Raw genomic sequence first — 24,549 nt, 5'->3', positions numbered from 1 at the left:
GCTTCAGTTTTTCTTAACTTCCCCATGGTTATCTATGTCTTTTACAGTTCAATTATTTTCTTCATCTCCTAGGTCAGGAATGTTGAGTGGTGGTTGGTAGCTTAAGTCACATCAAGTCAATTAATTCCCAGAGTAACATATCCCGAACCTTAAAAATGTTCCTAAGAAGTTTTACTTCAGCCTACAATTTTCTTAAGTTTGGTTTCTCCATTCCTCCTCTCCAACTGACATTCTAATTTATGATTTCAGTTGTTTATTATTGCTATTATCATTGTTATTATTATTAAATTACACTTGTTAAGCACTTACTGTATGCCAAGCACAGTTCTAAGCACCAGGATAGATGCAAGTTAATCAGATTGGACAGTGTCCCTGACTTCTACAGGGCTCACAGTCTAAGAGGGAAAACAGGTATTAAATCTCCATTTTACAGTTGAGGAAAGTGAGGTTCAGAGAACTTATGTGGCTTGACTAAGGTTACACAGCAGGCAAGTGGTGGAGCTGGAATTAGAACTCAGGTCCTCTATACCTCCTCTCCAACACTGCCCCCACCTAACCGTACAACAGGTTGATCTGTCCTCAATCTATCAATCAATGGTTGGCATTTATGGAATACTTACTGCATCCAGAGTACTCTATTAAGCCCTTGGGAAAGTGTATTACAATTGAGTTGGTAGATATAATCCCTGACCATGTGGAGTTTACAGTCTACAGGGGGTGATATCCAATAAAATAAATTAGATATGGGAAATAGTAGAATTTCAGGGTAGAGCCCCCCTTTTCCCGGACTGAGCCCCCTTTTCCCAGGCTGTGCCCCTTTTCTCCTCTTCTCCTTCCCATCCCCCCGCCCTACCTCTTTACCCTCCCTGCAGCACTTGTATATATATTTGTACAGATTTATTACTGTATTTATTTTACTTGTACATATTTACTATTCTATTTATTTTGTTAATGATGTGCATATAGCTTTAATTCTATTTGTTCTGACGATTCTGACACCTGTCTACATGGTTTGGTTTGTTGTCTGTCTCCCCCTTCTAGACTGTGAACCTGTTATTGGGTAGGGACCGTCTCTATATGTTGACTTGTACTTCCCAAGCGCTTAGTACAGTGCTCTGCACACAGTAAGCACTCAATAAATACAATTGAATGAATGAAAGAATTTTCAGAAGTGCTGTGGGACTGGGGGGACCAAGGTGCTTTCCATCTGTCCACTGCTATGCCACATAATTTGAAGTCTGGCTTCTCTGTGCCTTTAGATTGTTTTTTGTACATAATACTTGTCTTACTTCAGCTCATCACAGAGCAGCTATTTGAGTACCCTGTTATCATCAATCGTTGATAATTATTGAATGGTTAATGTGTGCAGAGCACTGTACTAAGAATTTGGGAGAGTAAAATAGAATTAGAAGACATGATCGCTGCCCTCAAAGGAGCTTATAGTCTCTTCTCAAATCTTACTATTTATGGTATGATTCATTCAATCGTATTTATTGAGCGCTTACTGTGTGCAGAGCACTGTACTAAGTGATTGGGAAGTAGAAGTTGGCAATATATAGACGGTCCCTACCCAACAACGGGCGCACAGTCTAGAAACAATGGGCTCACAGTCTAGAATGATGATGGCTTCAGTGGTGGTGGTTAGAATGTATGGTTTGATATACTGCCTTGCAATTTGATACTGAATATTGCACTAAGTTGTGCCATTGGTCCAGTGAAAAAAGGATTGCTCTGATAATCAGGAGACCTGAGCTCTAATTCCATTTCTTCCAGTAATTTACTCATGTTGGTGAAGACCACAGATGCACTGTGCTGCACTCAAAGATTCAGAGAACTTAACTAATAAGGGTGAGAAAATGTAGGTGGGGCTGCACAAGCCACTAGCAATATAACCTATTCCTCTACACAGGCCCAAGACTCATTTTTTCCCAAGCACTTAGTACAGTGCTCTGCACACAGTAAGCACTCAATAAATATGATTGAATGAGTGAATGAATTTGTTCCTGATTGGAGACTACAGTGAAAGACTACATTTAGGTGACATTTAGCCATTGAATGGAGCACTTATTGTAGGTGCAACTTTCACAGTCATATAGAAGGTTGGACACTAACTTTATCTTGCTTTCAAACTGTCACTTTGGCCTGAATCTTGATGCAATCTTGGTGCCGTACTCTGTTTTCAAGTATGCCAAAAGACATGCTGGGGTGCTCATATAGTTTACTACCCCCTTATTTACCTCTTGCATCTAAAAGGGTGCTATCCCAGGTAAAATTGTTCAGTGATGCCTGCAACTCTTTGCAGCTGACACTGATTCCTCACTTCTGGGGCTTTTGCAAGCAGCAGTATGGACATCGCCTTTATCTCCCACAGATTACTTGTTAATCCTTAGGTCTTTACTGTCTCTCAGGAGCGATTCATCATCATCAACTGCATGTATACTTGTGGGTATGTTTCCAGAGACAGGATATTGGAATGGATATACTATTAATAGATTTTTTTTTCTCTTTCTCTTCATTGGTATTCACGGGTTAGCGGGGAGATATGTACTGATATTTGAACCACTGTGCTTTTCTTTCAGAAAGAGGTCATAGGGTCATTAAATCCAAATATACACACAAAGACTCAATGACTTGACAATGCCATTATCATTTGAATACTCCTGAGGAGGAGCTATGTGAAAAAAAAAAAGCATCCCCAGTGGAGGAACTCAAATAAGGCTTCAGCATTGTATATCTCATAATGAAGCAAATTATGTCAATTAAACCCAGCTCAAGAAGGGGTGGAGCCTCAGCTGTCTGCAGGGACTGAACTCTTCCTAGCTAGGGAGTCATTCTTAGAATTCTTCTTCATTTCAACAGGGAACTGAACAAGAGCCCTCACTTGACCTTAGTAGGGGAAAATGCAAAAGTCTATTTATAAGTCTGGAATAGGTTCAGCATTTTTCTCCTACTAGAATTTTCCTTAGAATCTTCATTGGATAGCTACGAAGACTTCATATTTGGCTTTTTCCCTCCTGCTTAACCCTGTTCATTGTCAGTGTCTTTGATCCCATGCACTTAGTACAGTGCTCTGCACACAGCAAGTGCTCAGTAAGTATGATTGACTGACTGATCCCATAAGACAGAAAGAAGAATTTGATGAATCACCTCATGAATTTCCTCAAAACAGCTTTAAAGGTAAACAATAGAGATTTGGTTGAAATCTTTTGCATGACCATGACAGATAAGAACATCCTTTCTCATCCAGGCTCACTAAGAAAGTGCTATATCTGAGGCCCTGGGTGCATCCTCTTCACATAACCCTGGTTCCCCGACAACAGCAGTGAAATCCAGAGAGCATCCTCTCCAAAGACCCACAGATCCCTACCCTGTCTGTTTTCCCTTCCGTCTGAGTGCTTGTATGACTGCGTCCGTCTTGGTCTTCTTCAAGGTCTGAAACGTCCTCCAGTTCCTCTGGGGTCTGAAAATAGAAAGCATTAAGAGTTAGAAGCAAGTTCTAATATTGCCAATATTGCAAGTAGTTCTTTGTGGTATCTGGTCAGTGTCCTCCATCCTCCTCCACTTGGTAACAAAAAAGACCAGGACAGAATTTAGTTCTAGTGAAACAGTGTGGCTTAGTGGAAAGAACACAGAACTGGGAGTCAGAGGACCTGCCAAATGCTTGCTGTGTGACCTTGGACAAATTACTTATTCACTGCACCTCAGTTCTCCTTTTTCTCCTTCTTAAAACTGAGCCCCATATGGGACAGGAACTGTGTACTAACTGATTAACTTCTATCTATTCCAGTGCTTAGAACAGTATTTGGCACATAGTAAGTACTTAACAAGCCAAAAGGCCTAGTGGCAAGAGCATGGGCTTGGGAGCCAGAGGACATGGGTTCTAATCCCAGCCCCACCACTTGTCTGGTGTGTGACCTTGGGTAAATCACTTCAATTCTTGGTGTCTCATTTACCTCATCTGTAAAAAGGGAATAAAGACTGTGAGTTCCATGTGGGCCAGGGACCGTGTCCAACCTGGCTCCTCTGTATCTACCCAGTGCTTAGAACAGTACTTGACAGTAAGTGCTTAACAATTACCATAATTATTATGTCTCTCCCTGCTTCAGTCAGCTATGTGACTTTGGGCAAGTCACTTAACTTCTCTATGCCTCAGTTACCTCATAGGTAAAATGGGGATTGTCTGTGAGCCCCACATAGAACAACCCGATTACATTGTATCTACCCCAGCGCTTAGAAAAGTGCTTGGCACATAGCGCTTAACAAATACCAACATTATTATTATTATTCAGTCATTCATTCATTCAATCATATTTATTGAGCACTTATTGTGTGCAGAGAGCTGTACTAAGCACTTGGAAAGTACAATTCGGCAACAGATGGAGAGAGTCCCTACCAAACAACAGGCTCACAGTCTAGAAGGGTGAGACAGACAACAAAACAAAACAAGTAGGCAGGTGTCATTACCATCAAAAGAGATAAATAGAATTACAGATATATACACATCATTAATAAAATAGAGTAGTAAATATGTACCAATAAACACAAGTCTATACTTCACTCTGCTGCCTGGATCACCTTTGTGCAGAAACGCTATGGGCATATTACTCCCCTCCTCAAAAATATCCAGTGGCTGCCTGTCAACTTACGAATCAAGCAAAAACTCCTCATTATTGGCTTCAAAGCTCTCCATCACCTTGCCCCCTCCTACCTCACCTCCCTTCTCTCCTTCTACAGCCCAGCCTGCACACTCTGCTCCTCTGATGCTAACCTCCTCACTTGGCCTCGTTCTCACCTGTCCTGCCATCAACCCCTGGCTCACATCCTGTCTCTGGCCTGGGATGCCTCCCTCCTCACATCTGCCAAACTAGCTCTCTTCCCCCTTCAAAGCCCTCCAGGAGGCCTTCCCAGACAGAGTCCCCCTTTTCCTCGGCTCCTTCCCCCTCCCCAGCGCCCCTACTCCCTCCCTCAGCTCCCCTTCCCTGCCACACAGCACTTGTGTATATTTGTAAATATTTGTTATTCTATTTATTTTTATCAATGATGTATATACCTATAATTCTATTTATCTATTTTGTTGCCTTTCATGTCTACTTACTTGTTTTGTCATCTGTTTCCCCCTTCTAGACTGTAAGCCCGTTGTTGGGTAGGGATTGTCTCTATCTGTGGCTGAATTGTACTTTCCAAGTGCTTAGTACAGTGCTTTGCACACAGTAATTGCTCAATAAATACAATTGAATGAATGAATACCATAATAGTAATAATGATTAAATACCATAAAATATAGAGATATGGATTTCTTCAGTGCAAATATGATAATGTACAAAGATAGTTATCATTTCACAATATAATGCGGTAAGTATATTTCCAAAGAGCTGGAAGTGGTTATCTCATCAGACTTTCTCAACTGATTCATTAAATATTATAAAAATACACTTTACGTTAAAAACCCCAGGTTATATTTTCACGAAGCATATCAATTACTAAGGTATTTATTACTAAGGTATTTTAGAACTGATAAAAATGATTTCATGAGCTCTTTGAAAGTAATTGTATTTATATGCAGGTGTATTTACTGAAAGATGTAAAATATATGTGATATGCTTTAGGCTATGCAATTGGAGAAAGATTGAGGCTGGAAGAGAAAGAACTTTAAAATGTGCTAGATCCTCTGCTATGATTATTATCATTATTATTATTATCATAATTATTTAGGACCCTTGGGTGCCAAGCACTCTATTTTGCAATGGGGTAGATGCAAGATAATCAGATTGGATACAGTCCCTGCCTCTTGTAGTGTTCATATTCTACAAGGGAGAAAAAATGGGTATTTTATCTGCATTTTACAGATGAGAAAAGTGAAGCAAAGAGAATTAAATCACTTGCCTGAGGTCACACAACAAGCCCTGGGTGAATTGGGGAATGAACCAGATATCCTGAAACCCAGGGTCTTGCTCTTTCCACTGGAGCCAGGTTGCCTCCTTTTGGGAATAAAGAATTCTGCTTGCTTATTTGCTTAGGGTTCTTTTTCTCACAGCATTTGCCCCTGGAGCTAAATGGAAACACAGTAGGATCCTGTAATCTGGTTCACCCTATCCATTTAAGACCTATTGCAAGCTTTGGGAAACTTCATACCCCCATTATGGTTAGGGCAGCTAGAAGACAACTGGTAAGGCACACCCACCTGAGGGAAGCCCTCACTTGGTTAGGTAGACCATAGTCCTTTGCACTCAGTTGGAAACAATGCTAAAGTTATAAAGAAATGGAAGGAGAGTAGAGAAGCCTCTTTGTGAGAAGAGACTGAAAAGATGAAGATTCTTTGACCTGGAGAGGGAATATGGTTGAAATGTTTAAAATCAGGAAGGGTGCGGGGAGGGCCAGGGAGATCATGAAATGGATGCTTGCCACATCCCCAAATATTAGGATAAAGATCACCTATTGAAGCTTGAAGGCAATAGATTCAAGATGAAAAAACAACATTATGAGTCATATGATGGAAGTTAAGTAAATGGAATCTTTTTTTCTAAAAGAAGCTGTACAGCTGAAAGAATTTAAAAGGTCTAAGCAATTTCTACTCCATCATTATTGACTCCCAATTTCCACTGACTGTGACAGCTGTTTCAGACATTTAACTTGCTTCTCAAACCTCCTGTCTCCCCAACACTCCCTCTCTTACCCCTTATGTTACCCCTGGAAACATAATTCATCGATAAAATTGAAATGATTATGTGAAGTCTCCCTAAAACCTCCCCTGCTCCTCTCCAGTTCCTTCCTCCTCCTGGCCCCTCTTCGAACCCCCCACCCTTCCCAGCATTATTTCAAGATATCTCCTGCCTCCTCTAAAGTGTTATTCATTATAATAATAATAATAATGGCATTTGTTAAGCGCTTACTATGTGCCAAGCACTAGTCTAAGTGCTGGGGTAGATACAAGGTAATGAGGTTGTCCTACGTGAGGCTCACAGTCTCATTCCCCATTTTACAGTTGAGGTAACTGAGGCACAGAGAAGTGAAGTGGCTTGCCCAAGGTCACACAGCAGACAAGTGGCAGAGCAGGGATTAAAATCCACATCCTCTGACTCCCAAGCCCATGGTTTTTCCTCTACCCTCTCCACCTGTGGTTCTAACCCCTTCTCTTTTCACCTTATCAAAGCAATTGCCCCTTTCCATCACTTCCTGGCCATCTTAATAATTAATAATAATAATTGTGGTATTTGTTAAGCACTTACTATGTGTCAGGAACTGTACTAAGCTCTGGGGTAGATACAGGGTAGCTGAGTTGGACATAGGCCTCACAGTCTTAATCCCCGCTTTACAGACAAATTTAGTGACTTGCCCAGGGTCACCGAGCAGACAAGTGGCAGAGCTGGGAGTAGAACCCAGGTCTGACGCCCAGGCCCGTGCTCTAACCCCACTCATTTCTAATATGCCCTTGTATCCCCTCTCCTATAAAACTTCACATGACCCCATGGCTCTCTCCAGTTATTGTCAATCTCCCTCTTACCATTCTTCTCCAAACTCCTTGAGCGAGTTGTCAACACCCGCTGTCTCCACTTCCTCTCGAATCCTCTCCTCAACATCCTATAATATGGCTTCTGATCACTTCAATCCATTAAAATGGCCTTCTCTAAGGTCTCTCTCTTGGGAAATCGAACTTCATTTATTCATTAATTGAGTCACTCATTTGCATTTATTAAGTGCTTACTATGTGCAGAGGACTGTACTAAGTGCTTGGGAAAGAACAATACAACATTAAACAGTGACAATCCCTGCCCACAGTGAACTCACAGTCTAGAGCAGGGGGAGACAGACTTCAGTACAAAGGAACAGATATCAATACAATAAATGTAATTTCATATTTTATATAAATATATATATATATATATATATATATATATATATATATAAGTGCTGTGGGGCTGGGAGGGCAGGAAAGCACAAAAAGAGCAAGTCAGGGTGACGCAGAAAGGAATGGGAGAAGAGGAAAAGTGGGGCTTAGTCTGGGAAGGCCTCTTGGAGGAGATGTCCCTTCAATTAGGCTTTGAAAGGGGGAATAGTAATTATCTGGCAGATTTGAGGAGGGAGAGTATTCCAAATCAGAGGCAGGACACGGATCAGGGGTTGTCGGCGAGACAGGCAAGATCGAGACATAGTGAGAAGGTTAGCATCAGAGACGCAAAGTCTGCAGGCTGGATTGTAGAAGGAGAAAAGTGAGGTGAGGTAGGAGGAGGCATGGTGATTGAGTCCTGTAAAGCCAATAGTGAGGAATTTTTGTTTAATACGGTGGTGCACAGGCAACCACTGGAGATTTCTGAGAAGTGGGTGACATGTCCTGAATATTTCTGTAGAAAGATGATCCGGGCAGTGGAGTGAAGTATGGCCTGGAGTGGGGAGAAGCAGGAGGTTGGGAGGTCAGCAAGGCTGATGCTGCCATCTAGGCAGGATAGGATGAGTGACTGTATTAATATGGTAGTAGTTTGTAGAGAGGAAAGGGTGGATTTTAGCAATATTGTGAAGGTGGGACCGACAGGATTTGGTGATGGATTGAATATTTGGATTGAATGAGAGAGAAGAATCAAGGATAATGCCAAGGTTGTGGGCTGGTGAGTTGGGAAGGATGGTGGTGCCATCCACAGTGACAGAAAAGTCATGAAGAGGACGGGTTTGGGTGGGAAGATAAAGAGCTCTGTTTTGGACATGTTAAGACCTCTACTCCATCATACTCCTCCTTGACCTCTCTGCTACCTTTCACATTATGTCATCTCCTTTTCCTACAAACATTGTCTAATGTTGGCTTCACCAACACTATCCTAACCTGGTTTTCCTCCTAACTCTCTGACAACTCCTCAGTCTTTTTCACTGGCTCCTCCTCTGCTTCCCTGTGGAGGTGCCTCAAGTGTCAATTATGGGTCCCTCTAAATGTGGGCATACCTCAAGGTTCAGTTATGGGTCCTAGTCTATTCTACATCTGCCCCCTCTGCTTCATCTAACACCTCTGTATCAATGATTACTAAATCTACCCCTCCTTGTGTGCAATCTCTCACTTACTCCTGCCTTTAGAACATCTCTAATTGGCTGTCCTGTCAACACCTCATGTGTAACATGTCCAAAAAACGACTCTTCATCTTCTCATGCAAACCCTGACCTTCCTATCACTATAGAGAGCATCAACACCCTCTCTGTTTCACAAGCTCGTAATAACGTTGGCACTATCCTGTACTCACCTCTCTCATTCAACCCACATATTCAATTTGTTATAAAATCCTGTAGGTTCTACCTACACAACATTCCTACAATCTGCCCTTTCCCCCTCCATCAAAATTGCTATCATGTAAATGCAAGCATGTATTTCCCACCTTGACTACTGCATCCTGTCTCTTCATTCTCTAGCCCATACTTCACTCTGCTGTCCAGATCACTTTTTTCTAAAAACAGTTTCACTTCATGTTTCCCACTCCTCAGGATTCTCCAGTGGTTGCCCAACCACCTCCACATGAAACACAAATTCCTTACCATAGGCTTAAAGGAATTCAATCAACTTTCCCTCTTCTACCTTACCTCACTGACCTCCTACTACCACCCAACCCATAGACTCCACTCCTCTAATGCCAGCCTACTCTCTGTACATTGATATTTTCTATCCTGCCACCAACACCTTGATTATTTCCTCCCTTGGCCCTGGAATTCCCTCCCCCTTCATTTTTGACTGTCTGCCACTCTCCCCACCTTAAAAACTCTCTTAAAATCACATCTCCTCCATGTGGCCTTCCCTGATTAAACCCTAATTTTCCTTACCTGCCCTCCCCTCTGCAATGACTATGCACTTGGCTGTGGGACCGTAAAGCATTTTGATATTTACTTTGACAATTCACCAATCTGGAATTTGTTTCAATGTCTGTCTCTCCCTGTATACTGTAAGCTCCCTGTGGGCAGGTTTCATGTCTACCAACTTTGTTGTTACTGCATTTTTCAAAGCACTTAGCACAGTGCTTTGCATACAGTAAGCTCTTAAAAATACGACTGAATGATTGAGGATAGTACAGTGTTGGGCGCAAAGCAAGCACTCAACACTATTGATGGACTGACTGAAGGGGTGTTTGAACAAATTCATGAATAGCTCAAACTGGTAATTGGAGGATAAGCTAAGGATATAAAAGGAAAAAACTTGGGGATGTTAAATGGAAAATCACTTTTCTACACATGACGATTAATGTCAAGGAAGTAAATCATCTCAGTTTCTCCAAGCACACTGTTGCCACTGTCAGAGACAGCATACTGGACTGGATGGATCATTGGTCTGCACTAGTAATGGCCTTGCTTATGTTCCTTGGGAATTGCATTTTATGATCAAGATGGCTTTCATCCTGTTATTTTTTCATGCAAGTAACTCAAGTATGACCTAGTGCTTATCAGTAGCACATAATCTTATCACTTGATCTATAATTTTATGACCAGTAAATTAGCACAAATTGGGCCCCTGGCATTTTCTTGATACACATTTACAAGAGATGGCAAAATATTGTAAGTGACACAACTACTAAATGCTTTCACAAATGTACTTTCAAACCTTGAAGGATTGGTCCAATCATTTTGTTTGAGAAACACTACGCAGACTAGTTCATGTTAGAAGACATTCTCATTTGTCAGCATTACTAAGTAGAAAATTCATTGTAAAAATAGAATACAGTTACAGAGAATCAGTGGAAAGAGCCTGGGCTTGGGAGTCAGAGGTCATGGGTTCAAATCCCGGCTCTGCCACTTGTCAGATGTGTGACCTTGGGCAAGCCACTTAACTCCTCTGTGCCTCAGTTACCTCATCTGTAAAATGGGGATTAAGACTGTGAGCCCCACATGGGACAATCTGATCACCTTGTATCCCCCCAGTGCCTAGAACAGTGCTCTGCACATAGTAAGCACATAACAAATACCATCATTATTACTATCAATATAGTTCAAATTAAACATGGACTAAGGTCTGCTTACTAGTGAGACGGATATTTTAAAGCTTGTAGGATGACACTCAGAGAGATTTATTTGTTAAATGACAGGGTAATCTAGGTAGAAAAATAGCATTTGATTGATCTGTAAACATACATAACCATCAGTGCATGGAAAATGCTATTTATTCAACATTTCCCTATATAATTTAGAAGGTTGAAATGTAATGGTTTGTATAAACACTCAATGCATATATTTACTGAAAAGGACAATTAGCGGGAGACACTATATAACTGATAAAACTCTGGTCTCCTTCTTAAATGCAGTTCCTCCTCTGACTGTCAAAACATTGTGTGCGCATTTTACCTGTACAATTACTCTGCATACAGTAAGTGCTCAATAAATACCACTGATTCATCACTGATTCTATAAAGGCCCCCATTCTCTTATTCTTGCAAAAAGTACCTTTTCTGAGCTCATTATCTCAATTCAGCCTGTTTCAGATGGTAAGAAGTGGGAAAATTGCCTTAGAGTGGCAGTGGTTCAAGAACTAAAAGCCTCAGTGCTGCCTGTGCCTACAAATCCAGGTTGGGAAGTAGAATGGCTCTGGAGATTTTCAGGAGGGACAGAGTTTCCACTTCAGAAGAACTCTAGGTCTGGGGTTCGAACATAGATCCGTAGGATGGCCTTTGGAACACTGTATAGACACTCAATGTGATGTCATAGTGCCATCTGCAATGAAGTGGGTGGGAAGGAGGGAAACTCTTCCTTACCTTTGGATGGCTAAGTAGATGAAGCTGATTTTGAACAAATCCTGTACAGATGATCTTCCTCAGCCAATTTCTGTTGAATTGGTGTGAGGAAGAGCAGAAGGCTATTGGTTATCATATTTCAGGGGCAAACATTTGGTCATGTCAGATGTAAGCTAAGCCGCATTTAGAACAGAAGGCAGTGGGCTCTTTTAACGTGCTGCAACTCTTCACTTACATGCGCTGTGGTGCTGCTGCCGGGATCATCTTTGTGCAGAAATGCTCTGGGCATGTTACTCCCCTCCTCAAAAATCTCTAGTGGCTACCAGTCAATCTACGCATCAGGCAAAAACTCCTCACTCTCGGCTTCAAGGCTGTCCATCACCTCACCCCCTCCTACCTTACCTCCCTTTTTCCCTTCTGCATCCCAGCCCACACCCTCCGGTCCTCTGCCGCTAACCTCTTCACTGTGCCTTGTTCTCGCCTGTCCTGCCGTAGACCCCCAGCCCACATCCTTCCCCTAGCCTGGAATGCCCTCCCTCTGCACATCCGCCAAACTAGGTCTCTTCCTCCCTTCAAAGCCCTACTGAGAGCTCACCTCCTCCAGGAGGCCTTCCCAGACTGAGCCTCCTCCTTCCTCTTCCCCTCCCCATCCCTCCCGCCATACCTCCTTCCCCTCCCCACAGCACCTGTATATATGTTTGTACAGATTTATTACTCTATTTTACTTGTACATATTTACTATTCCATTTATTTTATTTTGTTAATATGTTTTGTTTTGTTGTCTGTCTCCCCCTTCTAGACTGTGAGCCCGTTGTTGGGTAGGGACCGTCTCCATACGTTGCCAACTTGTACTTCCCAAGCACTTAGTACAGTGCTCTGCACACAGTAAGCGCTCAATAAATGCGATTGAATGAATGAATGAATGAAGAATAATTTTTTAAGGGTTATGCAATGCAATTCTTCGACAGAATCTCTATATAACCAGAAGCATTGCCTCCATACTATCATGGAACCCCAGAACTGGTGTGGTTTCCAGAGAGCACTGAATCCAGACTGGATGGGGCATCATAAGCCACACTATTTGTACCTACTCCAGTTCTTAACAGGTGGCTTTAGTAAGCACTTGACAAATTCCACAAATATCAGTTATTATCATATGACCAGATGAGGTACTGCCATTTCATTAAATAATCAACATCCCTGTTAGATAAATATGTTCCATTACCTCACATTCTTAGAAAGTTTTATCTTTCATCTGGCCTGCATCCTCCAATTTTAACTTCTCAAGACACCTCTATTAGTAATTTAAAAAAAATTAAGAAGAAGAGATGGACAGCAAAGGTACTCTGTATTAAAGTGCTATTACCTTTTCCTCCACTGAAGAGGAAAATAAACATGCACTGAAATAAAATAACCCAAAACATTTTGGATTGCAATGTACTTTCTAACATATAAAGAACAAGATGTATTTAAAGAACTTTGAAAATAGCCATGAAATTATACATTTTTTCCACTTGTCTCTTCTTAGCTATAATAAACTGCCAATTGCTTTTTATCTTGCATTTTTAATAAATGTTCCAATTTTGCAACACCAGCTGCAATGGAATGTAGTAATGAAAGTTTGCATGTAAGGGTCTTGGTTACTTGGTTTGGTTTATGCCTTTTTTTTCCCCTTCAGCAAAGGGAAAGGTAATTTAGGGCCAGAACGAGCCTTTCAATATAGCATCACGGCTGTTTAATGAGGGCAACAACAATGCTTTCCCCATGCAAACTTCCTTTGGTTCCATAATTAGAGACAAAATACCATAGCTCATATTCTTATTTTCTTAATAGTTCTATATCTCCACTGGGATTGGTAGGTAGCAAGGATTATTATAACGATTCTCTGCCAGAGATTTTACAACTTTTTGATGCTGAAATACAAAACAGATCTGTGTTACATAAATAACTGAAAAGCACCAGAACATGACATTAAACTTAACTTTTCTTAATAACTTAGAATTTCAATCTAAGACAGTTTAAAAATAAAAACCAAAAACTATGAATTTATGAAGCCAGGTAATGGAGTGAATAAATGAAAAAGCTAGAAATTTGAGATACAGGGGACAGGAAGGATGTGAAAAGGAGACCAGAAGGATCATAGGAGAGATTTAGGGATGAATGTGAGAGTAGAGTAATTGGCAAACAATTGAGATTGTAGGGGGAAAATTAATTTTGGGGAAAGCTACACATGAAGGAATTTAAGCTGAATCAGGCTGTTTCTTAATAAAGCACCCCATAATCTGCATTGGACTGGTGGATTCTACATCCTCAGCTCTTTCAAGGAAATATTCAAAAAGCAGGCTGTTCTGTTATTGTGCTCTGCACACAGTAAGCGCTCAATAAATACGATTGATTGATTGATTGATTATTGAAATATTTCTCAAATCACTGTCCATGAGATTGAGCTCTGGGTAAAGCAGAAATCCAGAGTTTGGCCTAGCCCTTTCTGGACTTTTCTGCCTGTGACTTGTCCAGTCTAGAACCCATTCATTCAATCGTATTTATTGAGTACTTACTGTGTGCAGAACACTGTACTAAGTGATTGCATATTGCTCTTGGCCCAGAGCTGATGCACGGGGGTGATCAGTTCACTTTCCTAGGCCAAGCAACCTAAATTCAGTTAATCTTCCCTCAGGTGAACTATTTTCCACCTCTGCACCTCCTGCCTACTGCACTCTAGTGTGACAAAATGCAATCTCCATAATGGTTTGAGACCTCAGGTGGATGCCCTGGACTGCGTTGCTGTGACTTTGCCTTCTCCATTCCCACTGAGAGCAAAATATGAGGAAATGGTCATAAGCTGCAATGGAACCATTTTGTTTGGTCCTGAAGAGGAGTTTTATGGTTCAGGGGACAAAAGAAAACACTGAAAGAATGATCATGAAGTCTCTAACCTAGGAAATATTGGAGGACAGACTAGACAAGTATTTGTTATGGGTGGTTTAGTCTGCCTGTCTGGAGGCACAGCCTGAATTTGAAGAACTATGACTTCTAGCTCCATGCTGTATGGCTCCATATCACAATCACATTAATAAATACAGAAATTGACAATGCATCATCTATTCCATTCCTGCTGATATGGGCAGGGAGGATTGTAGGTGAGCAGATGAATATACAATAACAATTTGTAATGTAATGTGGAAGGTAGGATCATTGATATGATTTTCAAGGATAAGAATCCTTTCTACATAATCAAGCATTGCTTATCATAATATTGTGTCCAGTAATGGTACTCATAATGAGAAGCTCAAAAGTTTTCAGAGAAGTAGTGGTAGTAGTACTAATATTCTCTTAAGTGCTTACTATGAGCAGAGCACTATATTAAGTGCTGGGAAAGAGTTCACAGGTGGGAATTAGATAATATCCTAGGGGCTCACAATCTTTAAGAATTATGGGGAAGTTCTGAGCTTGAGAGCTGAGAATCTATAGACCTTATGGGATGACAGCAATTTACCACGTGACTACTCTTCTAATTTTAGTGTTGAAGACTCTGTAATAGCTTGTTCATTTTATCAATAAATCCTATTTATTGAGAGATTACTATGTGCAGAGCACTGTACTAAGCACCTGGGCGAGTACAACACAACAGACACATTTTATTTACATTATTGCTATTTCCCACTCATGATTGACAAATGAATATCAAGTTTGGGTGGGTGGGACTTAGAAACAGAAGTAGTAGCAGCATTAGTATTATAGCATTTATTGAGTGCCCATTGGGTGAAATGCACTGGACTAAGCGTTGAGTCAATATGAAATTGAGTCAGCATGAAGTTTCGACTGAAAGACTTAATTGGGCAATGGTAGAATTTGAAGATAATACTACTGATGGCAAAAATCTGCATTTATAGGGGTGGCTAAATAGTCCTCAGTCTACACAACAACTAATTCTGCCGTGGATATTTGCAAGTACAGTGCTGTACTGTAAAGAAATAATTGCTATTGCATTGTCTGTCAATACTTTCCCAAATGCCTTAACTTCTATGAACCTCTGGTCACAGAAAGAATATTCTTCCTATTCTCTCTATTTCAGTCTTCCAATAGATCACAGGGGTTATACCACATTGTTTGAATCTAGGCTAGCTCATTAAAACAAACCACTGTTATCTGAATTATTTTGCATAATTTCTCAAATCTTGGTGATGTAGATGAATGACAACTATTAATAACAGCATTTATGTGTGTACCATTCTGAAACTGGCCATGTGCCAAGGAAGAGACCAGACATCAAAGGTATTTCAGGAGATCTCGGGCATTTTACAAAATTGGCCAGGCACTACCTTAAGTCTGTGGTTTGCACTATCTATGGAGATCTGCCATAGAGTGGGGGAACAAAATATGCTAATGAAAAGGGATGAATTCAGGAGTAGGGCAGACTTTGTCAATTGCAGCATAGTACATTTTCTAAATATATGGATCCCAATCTGAATCCTGTCGCAAAAGAGCACCAAAATCAGGAAGCAGAGAGACAAGTAGCCAACAAATTTTGCAAACACCCATCCCTTTTCGCTATAATTACGATTTGGTAGATGGTCTTGCTAAAGATTTTCCAAAATTCAATTCAACGATTACCACCTAGTGCTATTGCAGCACCTATATTTAGCAAGAGAAATTATTTCTCATATTACTTCTAGCTACGGCAAGCAAAAGCATAGTGCCACATTAATCTCCAGACCTTAAAGGATTCAGAAGTATAGATGGATACTAATCAGAAAATAGTATTGGTTTTCCATAAGTGAAACAAATTCTCTTAGAGGAAACTTATCAGGCACCGAAGCACAGTTTGACAAAAGTAAATTGCAGGCTATAGAAAATGTGTCCAAACCTAATAGCAAAAAAGATGTACAATGTGCACAGGGTGTGATTACCTAAGAAGATGTGTCAAGTTGGGGAGAAAATCCTACAGCATCCAGATTCCTGCTACAAACAAGAAATGATCACAAAGAGCTGTTTTTTCCCCTCCCATGGCATATGGGGGGGCTCTCTGAAAGGGGCTAGTTAGGGACTAACTCAGACCATTGCTCATCAAATTCAAAGGTTTGCATTACAATAGCAGTGTGATCCTTGGTGGCCATTACCATTATCATAAAAGCGCTATTTTCTGAGGTATTTCAATAGTGATCGAGCAGCAGAAACATTTTCTTCCTTATTATAGATTCCCTCTGAGGAAGGGCATGCTCAGGGCATGCTTTACAGAAGGAAAACTGAAGATCTGTGTGACCAAGCAGAATCATTTAATTAAGTGAAGGGAGAACAAACAGATAGCAAACCCTTGTGATTCCACACCTGGACCAGTTCCCACTGGTGTCTGATGGTTATGTCAGCAGGCTAAGGGTCCTCCTTGGGAATCTAGCTCTGTGACCACTGAACCTTGGAGGTCTGGACTGGGACCAGATCATTTATGATCTTAAAACCCTAAGTCAACCATTACGCCCTGTCCTCCCTTTTCTTCCCCATTTCCCCAGCTCCACTTTCCTTAGGCATAGGGCTAGAATTCCATGTCACATGGCCAGGCCTAACAATCTTTTTGTGCCTCTTCAGCTCCATCAGCCCAATCTGGAAGTTCCTCATTTTTCCGAGGGAGGTTTAGTTCCTAATTAATCTGGTTTGGTCTGGACTCCTGGATTCCTATGTCTGTAATTTATTTATTTTAATGTCTGTCTCCCCCTCTAGACTGTAAGTTCATTGTGGGCAGGGAATGTGTCTTTTTTAGTTATATTGTACTCTCCCAAGTGTTTATTACAGTGCTTTGCACACAGTGAGCATTCCATAAATATGATTGAATGAATGAATGTCTACAGGTGAGATGTATGGATTGTCCCAGAAGGTTGGGTAGAATTTCCCCTCATCTGGCATGGAAATGGCAGTGGGTATTGCTCTAATGGCTATTTCTAGCTCCTGGTTAGATCATTAAGTTACTCATACCAGAGTATGGCAAGGTTAAGTAAAATCAAGTTTTTTCATGCCTTTACTTACTAATGCTACCACTAAATGAATTGGCTATTTATTTCAGATTACAATGTCACAGCAACAAAGATTCATTTATTCATTCATTCATTCATTCAGTTGTATTTATTGAGCACTTAATGTGTGCAAATACTGTACTAAGTGCTTGGAAAGTACAATTCAGCAATAGAGACAATTCCTATCCAAAAACGGGCTCACAGATCATATTTATTGGGTGCTTACTGTGTGCAAACAGTAAGCACTTGGGAGAGTACAATATAACAAACAGATATATTCCTTGCCCACAAGGAGTTCACAGTCTAGAAAGAGAGACAGACATTAATATTAATAAATAAATACACAAATTCATAAAAGCACTGGGGAATAAGCCAAAGTGTTTACTGAATCATGGTATCTCAAGTGTCAAATGAGGACACATATTTGAAAAGCTACAATCTCAGTGTATAAACCAGCAGAACTAGAATTAAGTTACTTCAGTGATGCTTTGCATGCTTTGCAATCCTGAAACATCTTGCTCAGGAGAGTCACTTGGGAGTCACAGAAGCATTTACTCTGCAACACTGAGGCAGAAACAGCATGTATTTTCTATGCCTTGGTATTTGACAAACCCTTACTCTGTTAGTAAAGGTAAAGAAACTTTTGGCCTTCCTTCCCCGAGCTCCTCCAACACATTTCACAAGACTTCAAAGATGACACCTTAATCACAATTTTCAAAGACTTCAGAGATACCACCATAATCACCATTTTCAAGAGGAAAGGGGAGAGATCTGAATGTAGAAATTACAGGGGAACTTCCCTATACTCCATTGCAGGCAAGATTCTAGGCAGAAACTTCCTGAAAAATAGCGCTTAAGAGTAAAAGAGCACCCTGGCAGATGTAATGTTTTCAGCAGGCATATACAAGAAAAAGCCCAGAGAACAAAAAAACTGAAACCTCTATAATGTGTTGCTAGACTTTGAAAAAGCATTTAATACCACAGACAGACTATAGCTTTGGAAATTGCTATGCAAATTTGGCTATACTGAGAAATTTGCCAAGTTCCTTACGATGATATGGTTAAGTCAGGGGTGAAGGTGTCCTGAGATTTCCCTTTGATAGTCAATCAATCATTCAATCATATTTGAGTGCTTACTGTGTTCAAAGAACTGTATTAAACACTTGGGAGAGTAGAATATAACAAAGTTCCTTCCTCTCTATCCTGACTGCTCCTACCCTGATCCAAACACTTATTTTATCCTGCCAGACTATTGCATCAGACTCCTTGCTAACCTCCTTACCTCCTGTCTACTAAAGATTCATCTAAACACTGAAACTGACTTTTAAAAGGCCCCCCCCCCCGCAATCTCTGCATACAGTAAAGCTTTCTATATATACCAATGATTAATTGACTGATCTCCTCAAAGGGAGAAATACATTTCTAAATTGTTATCGTAGGAATGTCTTTTGACATTAAATTTATTAAATTTGAACTCTGTCAAGAAGAACAGTGGAGAAATGAGACCACCTACTCACTACATAGTTCACTTCCAAGATCCTTACAGAAGTTACCCAGAAGTTGACTCCTTTGCTGAAGCACTGGAAATCTGTAGAGGTTGATAAACAATAATGTAATAGTGTAGGGGTTGGGTGTGTGAATTTTAGAGTAGGTCATACAGTAAGTATTGTGTCACGTTACGTCTCACTTCATGTACCTCAAATATATATATTTAGTTCCAGCTAGTAATTTTCCTATGAAGACCCATTAGTTAGGATGAAAGTAGAACCAAAACATGAAAGCATCTGTAGACCAGCACCAATGTTGGCTTCGTGGATAGAGCACAGGCCCTGGAGTCAGAAGGACTTAGGTTCTAATCCCAGCTCTACCACTTCTCTGCTGTGTGACCTTGGACAAGTCACTGAACTTCTCTGTGCCTTGTCTGTCAAATGGGGATTCAGACTTTGAGTCCCATGTGATACATGGGCTGTGTCCAAACTGATTACTTTGTATCTAGCCCAGCACTTAGAACAGTGCCTGTCACATAGCAAGTGCTTAACAAATACCATTAAAAAACAAAACACAAAAACAAAAAAATGGTTCTTGCTGTGACTGTCCAATTTGCTACATCATTTCAGTTTTCTGTGGACTTAATAATAGATAAGGCAGCTATATGTATATGATATATGATATATTATTGAATGTTATATTATGTATGATGCATATTAGTAAGAAAATCAAAATTACACAGCCTGGAAAAACCTTCATGCAAGCTATCACCAAATTTGTTACCTAGGCAACAAACTATTCAGCAACATGTGGCTAGGCAAAGATGAGGAAAAAAGAATCAAAAAGCTAAAGAAGCTTTGAGCAAACTAGAATCAATCAATGATATTTACTGAGCACTTACTGTCTGCAGATCACTGTTAAGTGCTTGGAAGAGTACAGGACAACAAAGTTGGTAGACACAATCCCTGTCCATAAGGATCCTTCAGTTTAGAGGGAGAAAAAGACAATATAAACAAATTATGGATATGTACATAAGTGCCATGAGACTGAGGGTGAGGTGAATATCAAGTACTCAAAGGGTACAGATTCAAGTGCACCATGAAATGGAAGGGAGAGGGAGTGGAATAAAAGAACACTTAGTCAGGAAAGGCCTCTTAAAGGAGATGTAACCTTAATGAGGCTTCAAAGGTGGAGAGAGTTATGACCTCGTGCATATGGACGGGGAGGCTAGAAGGAGGTCTTGAGCAAAGGGTCAGCAGTGAGATAGATGAGACTGAGTCACAATGAATAAGCTGGCACTGGAGGAGCAAACTGTAGTTGGGTTTAAGTAGGACCTCAGAAAGGTAAGGTACGAAGGGGTGAGCTCATTGACTGCTTTAAAGCCCATGGAAGTGGATGGGCAATCACTGGAGGATCTTGAGGAGTGGGGAGACATGGACTTAAAGTTCTTTTTAGAAAAAATGATCGAGGAAGCAAAACAGAGTGTGGTGAGAATGGCTTATCGGGTGCTATACAACAGTTATTAGGTGGCTGTGGTGTCCAATCTCCAGGTCTCCCTACTTCAGAACCTGCTTCAGAAGCCACATTCATCTTCTTGAGGAATTCACCAGCATCACTCAAACTACATTTAACATCAAATGTTTGGGCAAGGTTACCAGTGAAGATGCTATTCAACTAAAGCAGAAAAAATATACATGAATACAAGCTAATGTAGTTAAAGAGTATGTAGATTCCCAGGTTTCCAAAAACATAATCTCAGAACAGCATAACTAAGAGATACAAAAAACACAGAGAAACAAAACAAAAACAGGGGACATTTTGATAAAATCTTTGGACAAGGGTACAGAATAAGACAACAACAATAAGGCAAGGAAAAATTAAAAAAGGTCACACAACCCCACTGCCAAAAAGCAATAGGTTTTTCCAGTGGCTTGCAAACCTATTTGACTTAACACACTGTTTGAAGGCCCTGTCAACCAGTGGAGAATGTTGCTGACTCTGATAAACTGTATAGGCTGTAGAACCTTGGGCACAAGTAAACACCTTCAGCAGCTGATGGAGAAATGGTAGTATACATTTTCATTACTAGCAAATGTATAAGGGAAGACCATCATAGCATAGACACTGAACTGCCCTCACTTAAGATATAATGGTGCGGACATAGAGCAAAAAATTGAACAGAAACCAGTTTTCTGAAGCCATGTGCAAGGCAAAATTACCCACAGGGAAATGTATCTTTCATATATATCTGAGTAGAGGAAAGAGAAGAAAATGGAGGGAGAAAGAAATAAGAAAGAAACCCACAGCCCTGGATCACTGCCACTGTCCGTCTCCTTCGCTCTTATGCTCGAGCTGCCGAACGCTGCTGGCGAAAGTCTAAACACCATGCCAACCTCGTTCACTTCAAGTTTACCCTTTCCTGCCTTAACTCAGCCCTCTCCTCTGCCAGTCAAAACTATTTCTCCTCCCTTACTGACACCCATGCCCATCATCCCCGTCAGCTCTTCCATACATTCAACTCCCTTCTCAGGTTCCTGGTTCCTCCCCCTTCTCCTTCCCTCACCCACAACGATCTGGCCTCCTACTTCATTAATAAAATTAAATCCATCAGGTCCGACCTCCCCAAAGTCACTCCCCATCCTTCTCCAACCCCCCGTCTCTCAACACCCTCTGCTACTCTCCCATCCTTCCCAGCAGTATCCTCAGAGGAGCTCTCCTCCCTTCTCCCAAGTGCTACTCCAGCCACCTGTACTTCTGACCCCATTCCCTCTCATCTCATGAAATCTCTCGCTCCATCCCTTCTCCCCTCTTTAACTTCCATCTTCAACCGCTCACTCTCCACTGCTTCCTTCCCCTCTACCTTCAAACATGCCCATGTCTCTCCCATCCTAAAAAAACCATCTCTTGACCCCACCTCACCTTCTAGTTATTGCCCCATCTCCCTCCTACCATTCCTTTCCAAACTCCTTGAACGAGTCATCTACACGCACTGCCCCAAATTCAACACCAACTCTCTCCTCGACCCCCTCCAGTCTGGCTTCCATTCCCTACATTCCACGGAAACTGCCCTCTCAAAGGTCACCAATGACCCAAATCCAATGGCTCATACTCTATCCTAATCCTCCTCGACCTCTCAGCTGCCTTCAACATTGTGGACCACCCCCATCTCCTCAACACGCTATCCAACCTTGGCTTCACAGATTCCGTCCTCTCCTGGTTCTTCTCATCACTCCAGTCATTCATTCTCAGTCTCTTTTGCAGGTTCCTCCTCCCCCTCCCATCCCCTTACTGTGGGGGCTACCCAAGGTTCAGTTCTTGGTCCCCTTCTGTTCTCGATCTACACTCACTCCCTTCGTGACCTCATTCACTCCCACGGCTTCAGCTATCATCTCTACGCTGATGACACCCAGATCTACATCTCTGACCCTGCTCTCTCCCCCTCCCTCCAGGCTTGCAACTCCTCCTGCCTTCAGGACATCTCCATCTGGATGTCTGCCCGCCACCTAAAACTCAACATGTCCAAGACTGAACTCCTTGTCTTCCCTCCCAAACCCTGCCCTCTCCCTGACTTTCCCATCACTGTTGACGGCACTACCATCCTTCCCGTCTCACAAGCCTACAACCTTGGTACCATCCTCGACTCCACTCTCTCATTCACCCCTCACATCCAAGTCGTCACCAAAACCTGCCGGTCTCAGCTCCGCAACATTGCCAAGATCCACCCTTTCCTCTCCATCCAAACCGCTACCCTTCTCGTTCAAGCTCTCATCCTATCTCGTCTGGACTACTGCATCAGCTTCCTCTCTGATCTCCCATCCTCATGTCTCTCCCCACTTCAATCCATACTTCACACTGCTGCCTGGATTGTCTTTGTCCAGAAATGCTCTGGGCATGTTACTCTCCTCCTCAAAAATTTCCAGTGGCTACCAATCAATCTGCACATCAGGCAGAAACTCCTCACCCTCGGCTTCAAGGTTGTCCATCACCTCGCCCCCTCCTACCTCACCTCCCTCCCTTCTCTCCTTCTACTGCCCAGCCCGTACCCTCCGCTCCTCTGCCGCTAATCTCTTCACCGTGCCTTGTTCTCACCTGTCCCACCATCGACCCCCGGCCCATGTCATCCCCCTGGCCTGGAATGCCCTCCCTCTGCCCATCCGCCAAGCTAGCTCTCTTCCTCCCTTCAAGGCCCTAGTGAGAGCTCACCTCCTCCAGGAGGCCTTCCCAGACTGAGCCCCCTCCTTCCTCTCCCCCTTGTACCCCTCTCCATCCCCACCGTCTTACCTCCTTCCCTTCCCCACAGCACCTGTATATATGTATATATGTTTGTACATATTTATTACTCTATTTATTTTACTTGTACATATCTATTCTATTTATTTTATTTTGTTAATATGTCTGGTTTTGTTCTCTGTCTCCCCCTTCTAGACTGTAAGCACACTCTTGGGCAGGGACTGTCTCTATATGTTGCCAACTTGTACTTCCCAAGCACTTAGTACAGTGCTCTGCACACAGTAAGTGCTCAATAAATACGATTGATCAATTGATTGATTGATAAAAATATGACATTGACTAGAGGTTATGGAGCCTTTACATCTGCAATAACCCCAAATTTAATTGAACAGCAATGCTGTTAACGATAGAGGGGAGGGGGAAGGGAAGGAAAATATACTGTTTCCTCATTTTGGTGTGGGCATTCTTATTAGCAATAGCCTTATTCACTTTCACTACACACTCATTTTTCTCAGTTCTCAAAAAAACTGGTATTCCATTAGGTTCCTGAACAAAAAGTGTGTGATATGGGCAGGTTCTGAGTGGGACATTTCTTTTTCCACTGGAACATTTTTTAACCTGATAATTAAACAGCATTTCCAGAAATGTTATGCTGTCAAAAATATTACCAAACACCTCAATGCAATGATCAGGGCCTTTTTGGGAAATAGATTACAGGAACAGTAATAAAGTGTAATTATTCTCAGTGTCACCATCATTAATCTCCTTCATTGCATTAAACAAGGTGCTCAAAGTTGACACTATGATTTCTGCAAATGAAACAATGGATAGGCATAATCAATCTATTAAGCATTTATATTTATTGAGCACATTATGTGTGCAGAGCATTGTACTACATGGTTGGGAGAGTACAACTACAGAGTACAACGTTAAAGATATGCACATAAGCATTCCGGGACTGAGGGTGATGCAACTATGAAGCGCTTAAAGGGTACCGATCCATAAGAGAAGCAGTGTGGCTTAGTGGAAAGAGCACGGGCTTGGGGGTCGGAGGTCGTGGGTTCTAATGTTGGCTCCAACCACTTGTCAGCTGTGTGACTTTGGGAAAGTCACTTCACTTCTCTGTGCCTCAGTTACCT

The 24,549-nt window shown here is 41.6% G+C and overlaps 1 protein-coding gene across 1 annotated transcript in view; it reads right to left on the bottom strand.

Annotated features, from left to right (window-relative positions):
* Positions 1-24,549, bottom strand: part of CTNNA3 (catenin alpha 3) — a 1,398,597-nt gene that overhangs the window by 173,600 nt on the left and 1,200,448 nt on the right. Inside the window, exon 14 of the mRNA XM_038743931.1 lies at positions 3,368-3,460. Coding sequence (XP_038599859.1) covers positions 3,368-3,460 — 93 coding nt within the window. The remainder of the gene's footprint in view (positions 1-3,367; positions 3,461-24,549) is intronic.

This window comes from Tachyglossus aculeatus, chromosome 3 (assembly GCF_015852505.1).
Source record: "Tachyglossus aculeatus isolate mTacAcu1 chromosome 3, mTacAcu1.pri, whole genome shotgun sequence".
Lineage (NCBI taxonomy): Eukaryota > Metazoa > Chordata > Mammalia > Monotremata > Tachyglossidae > Tachyglossus > Tachyglossus aculeatus.
The sequence above is the reverse complement of the archived record's forward strand: the minus strand, read 5'-3'. Positions and strand labels throughout refer to the sequence as shown.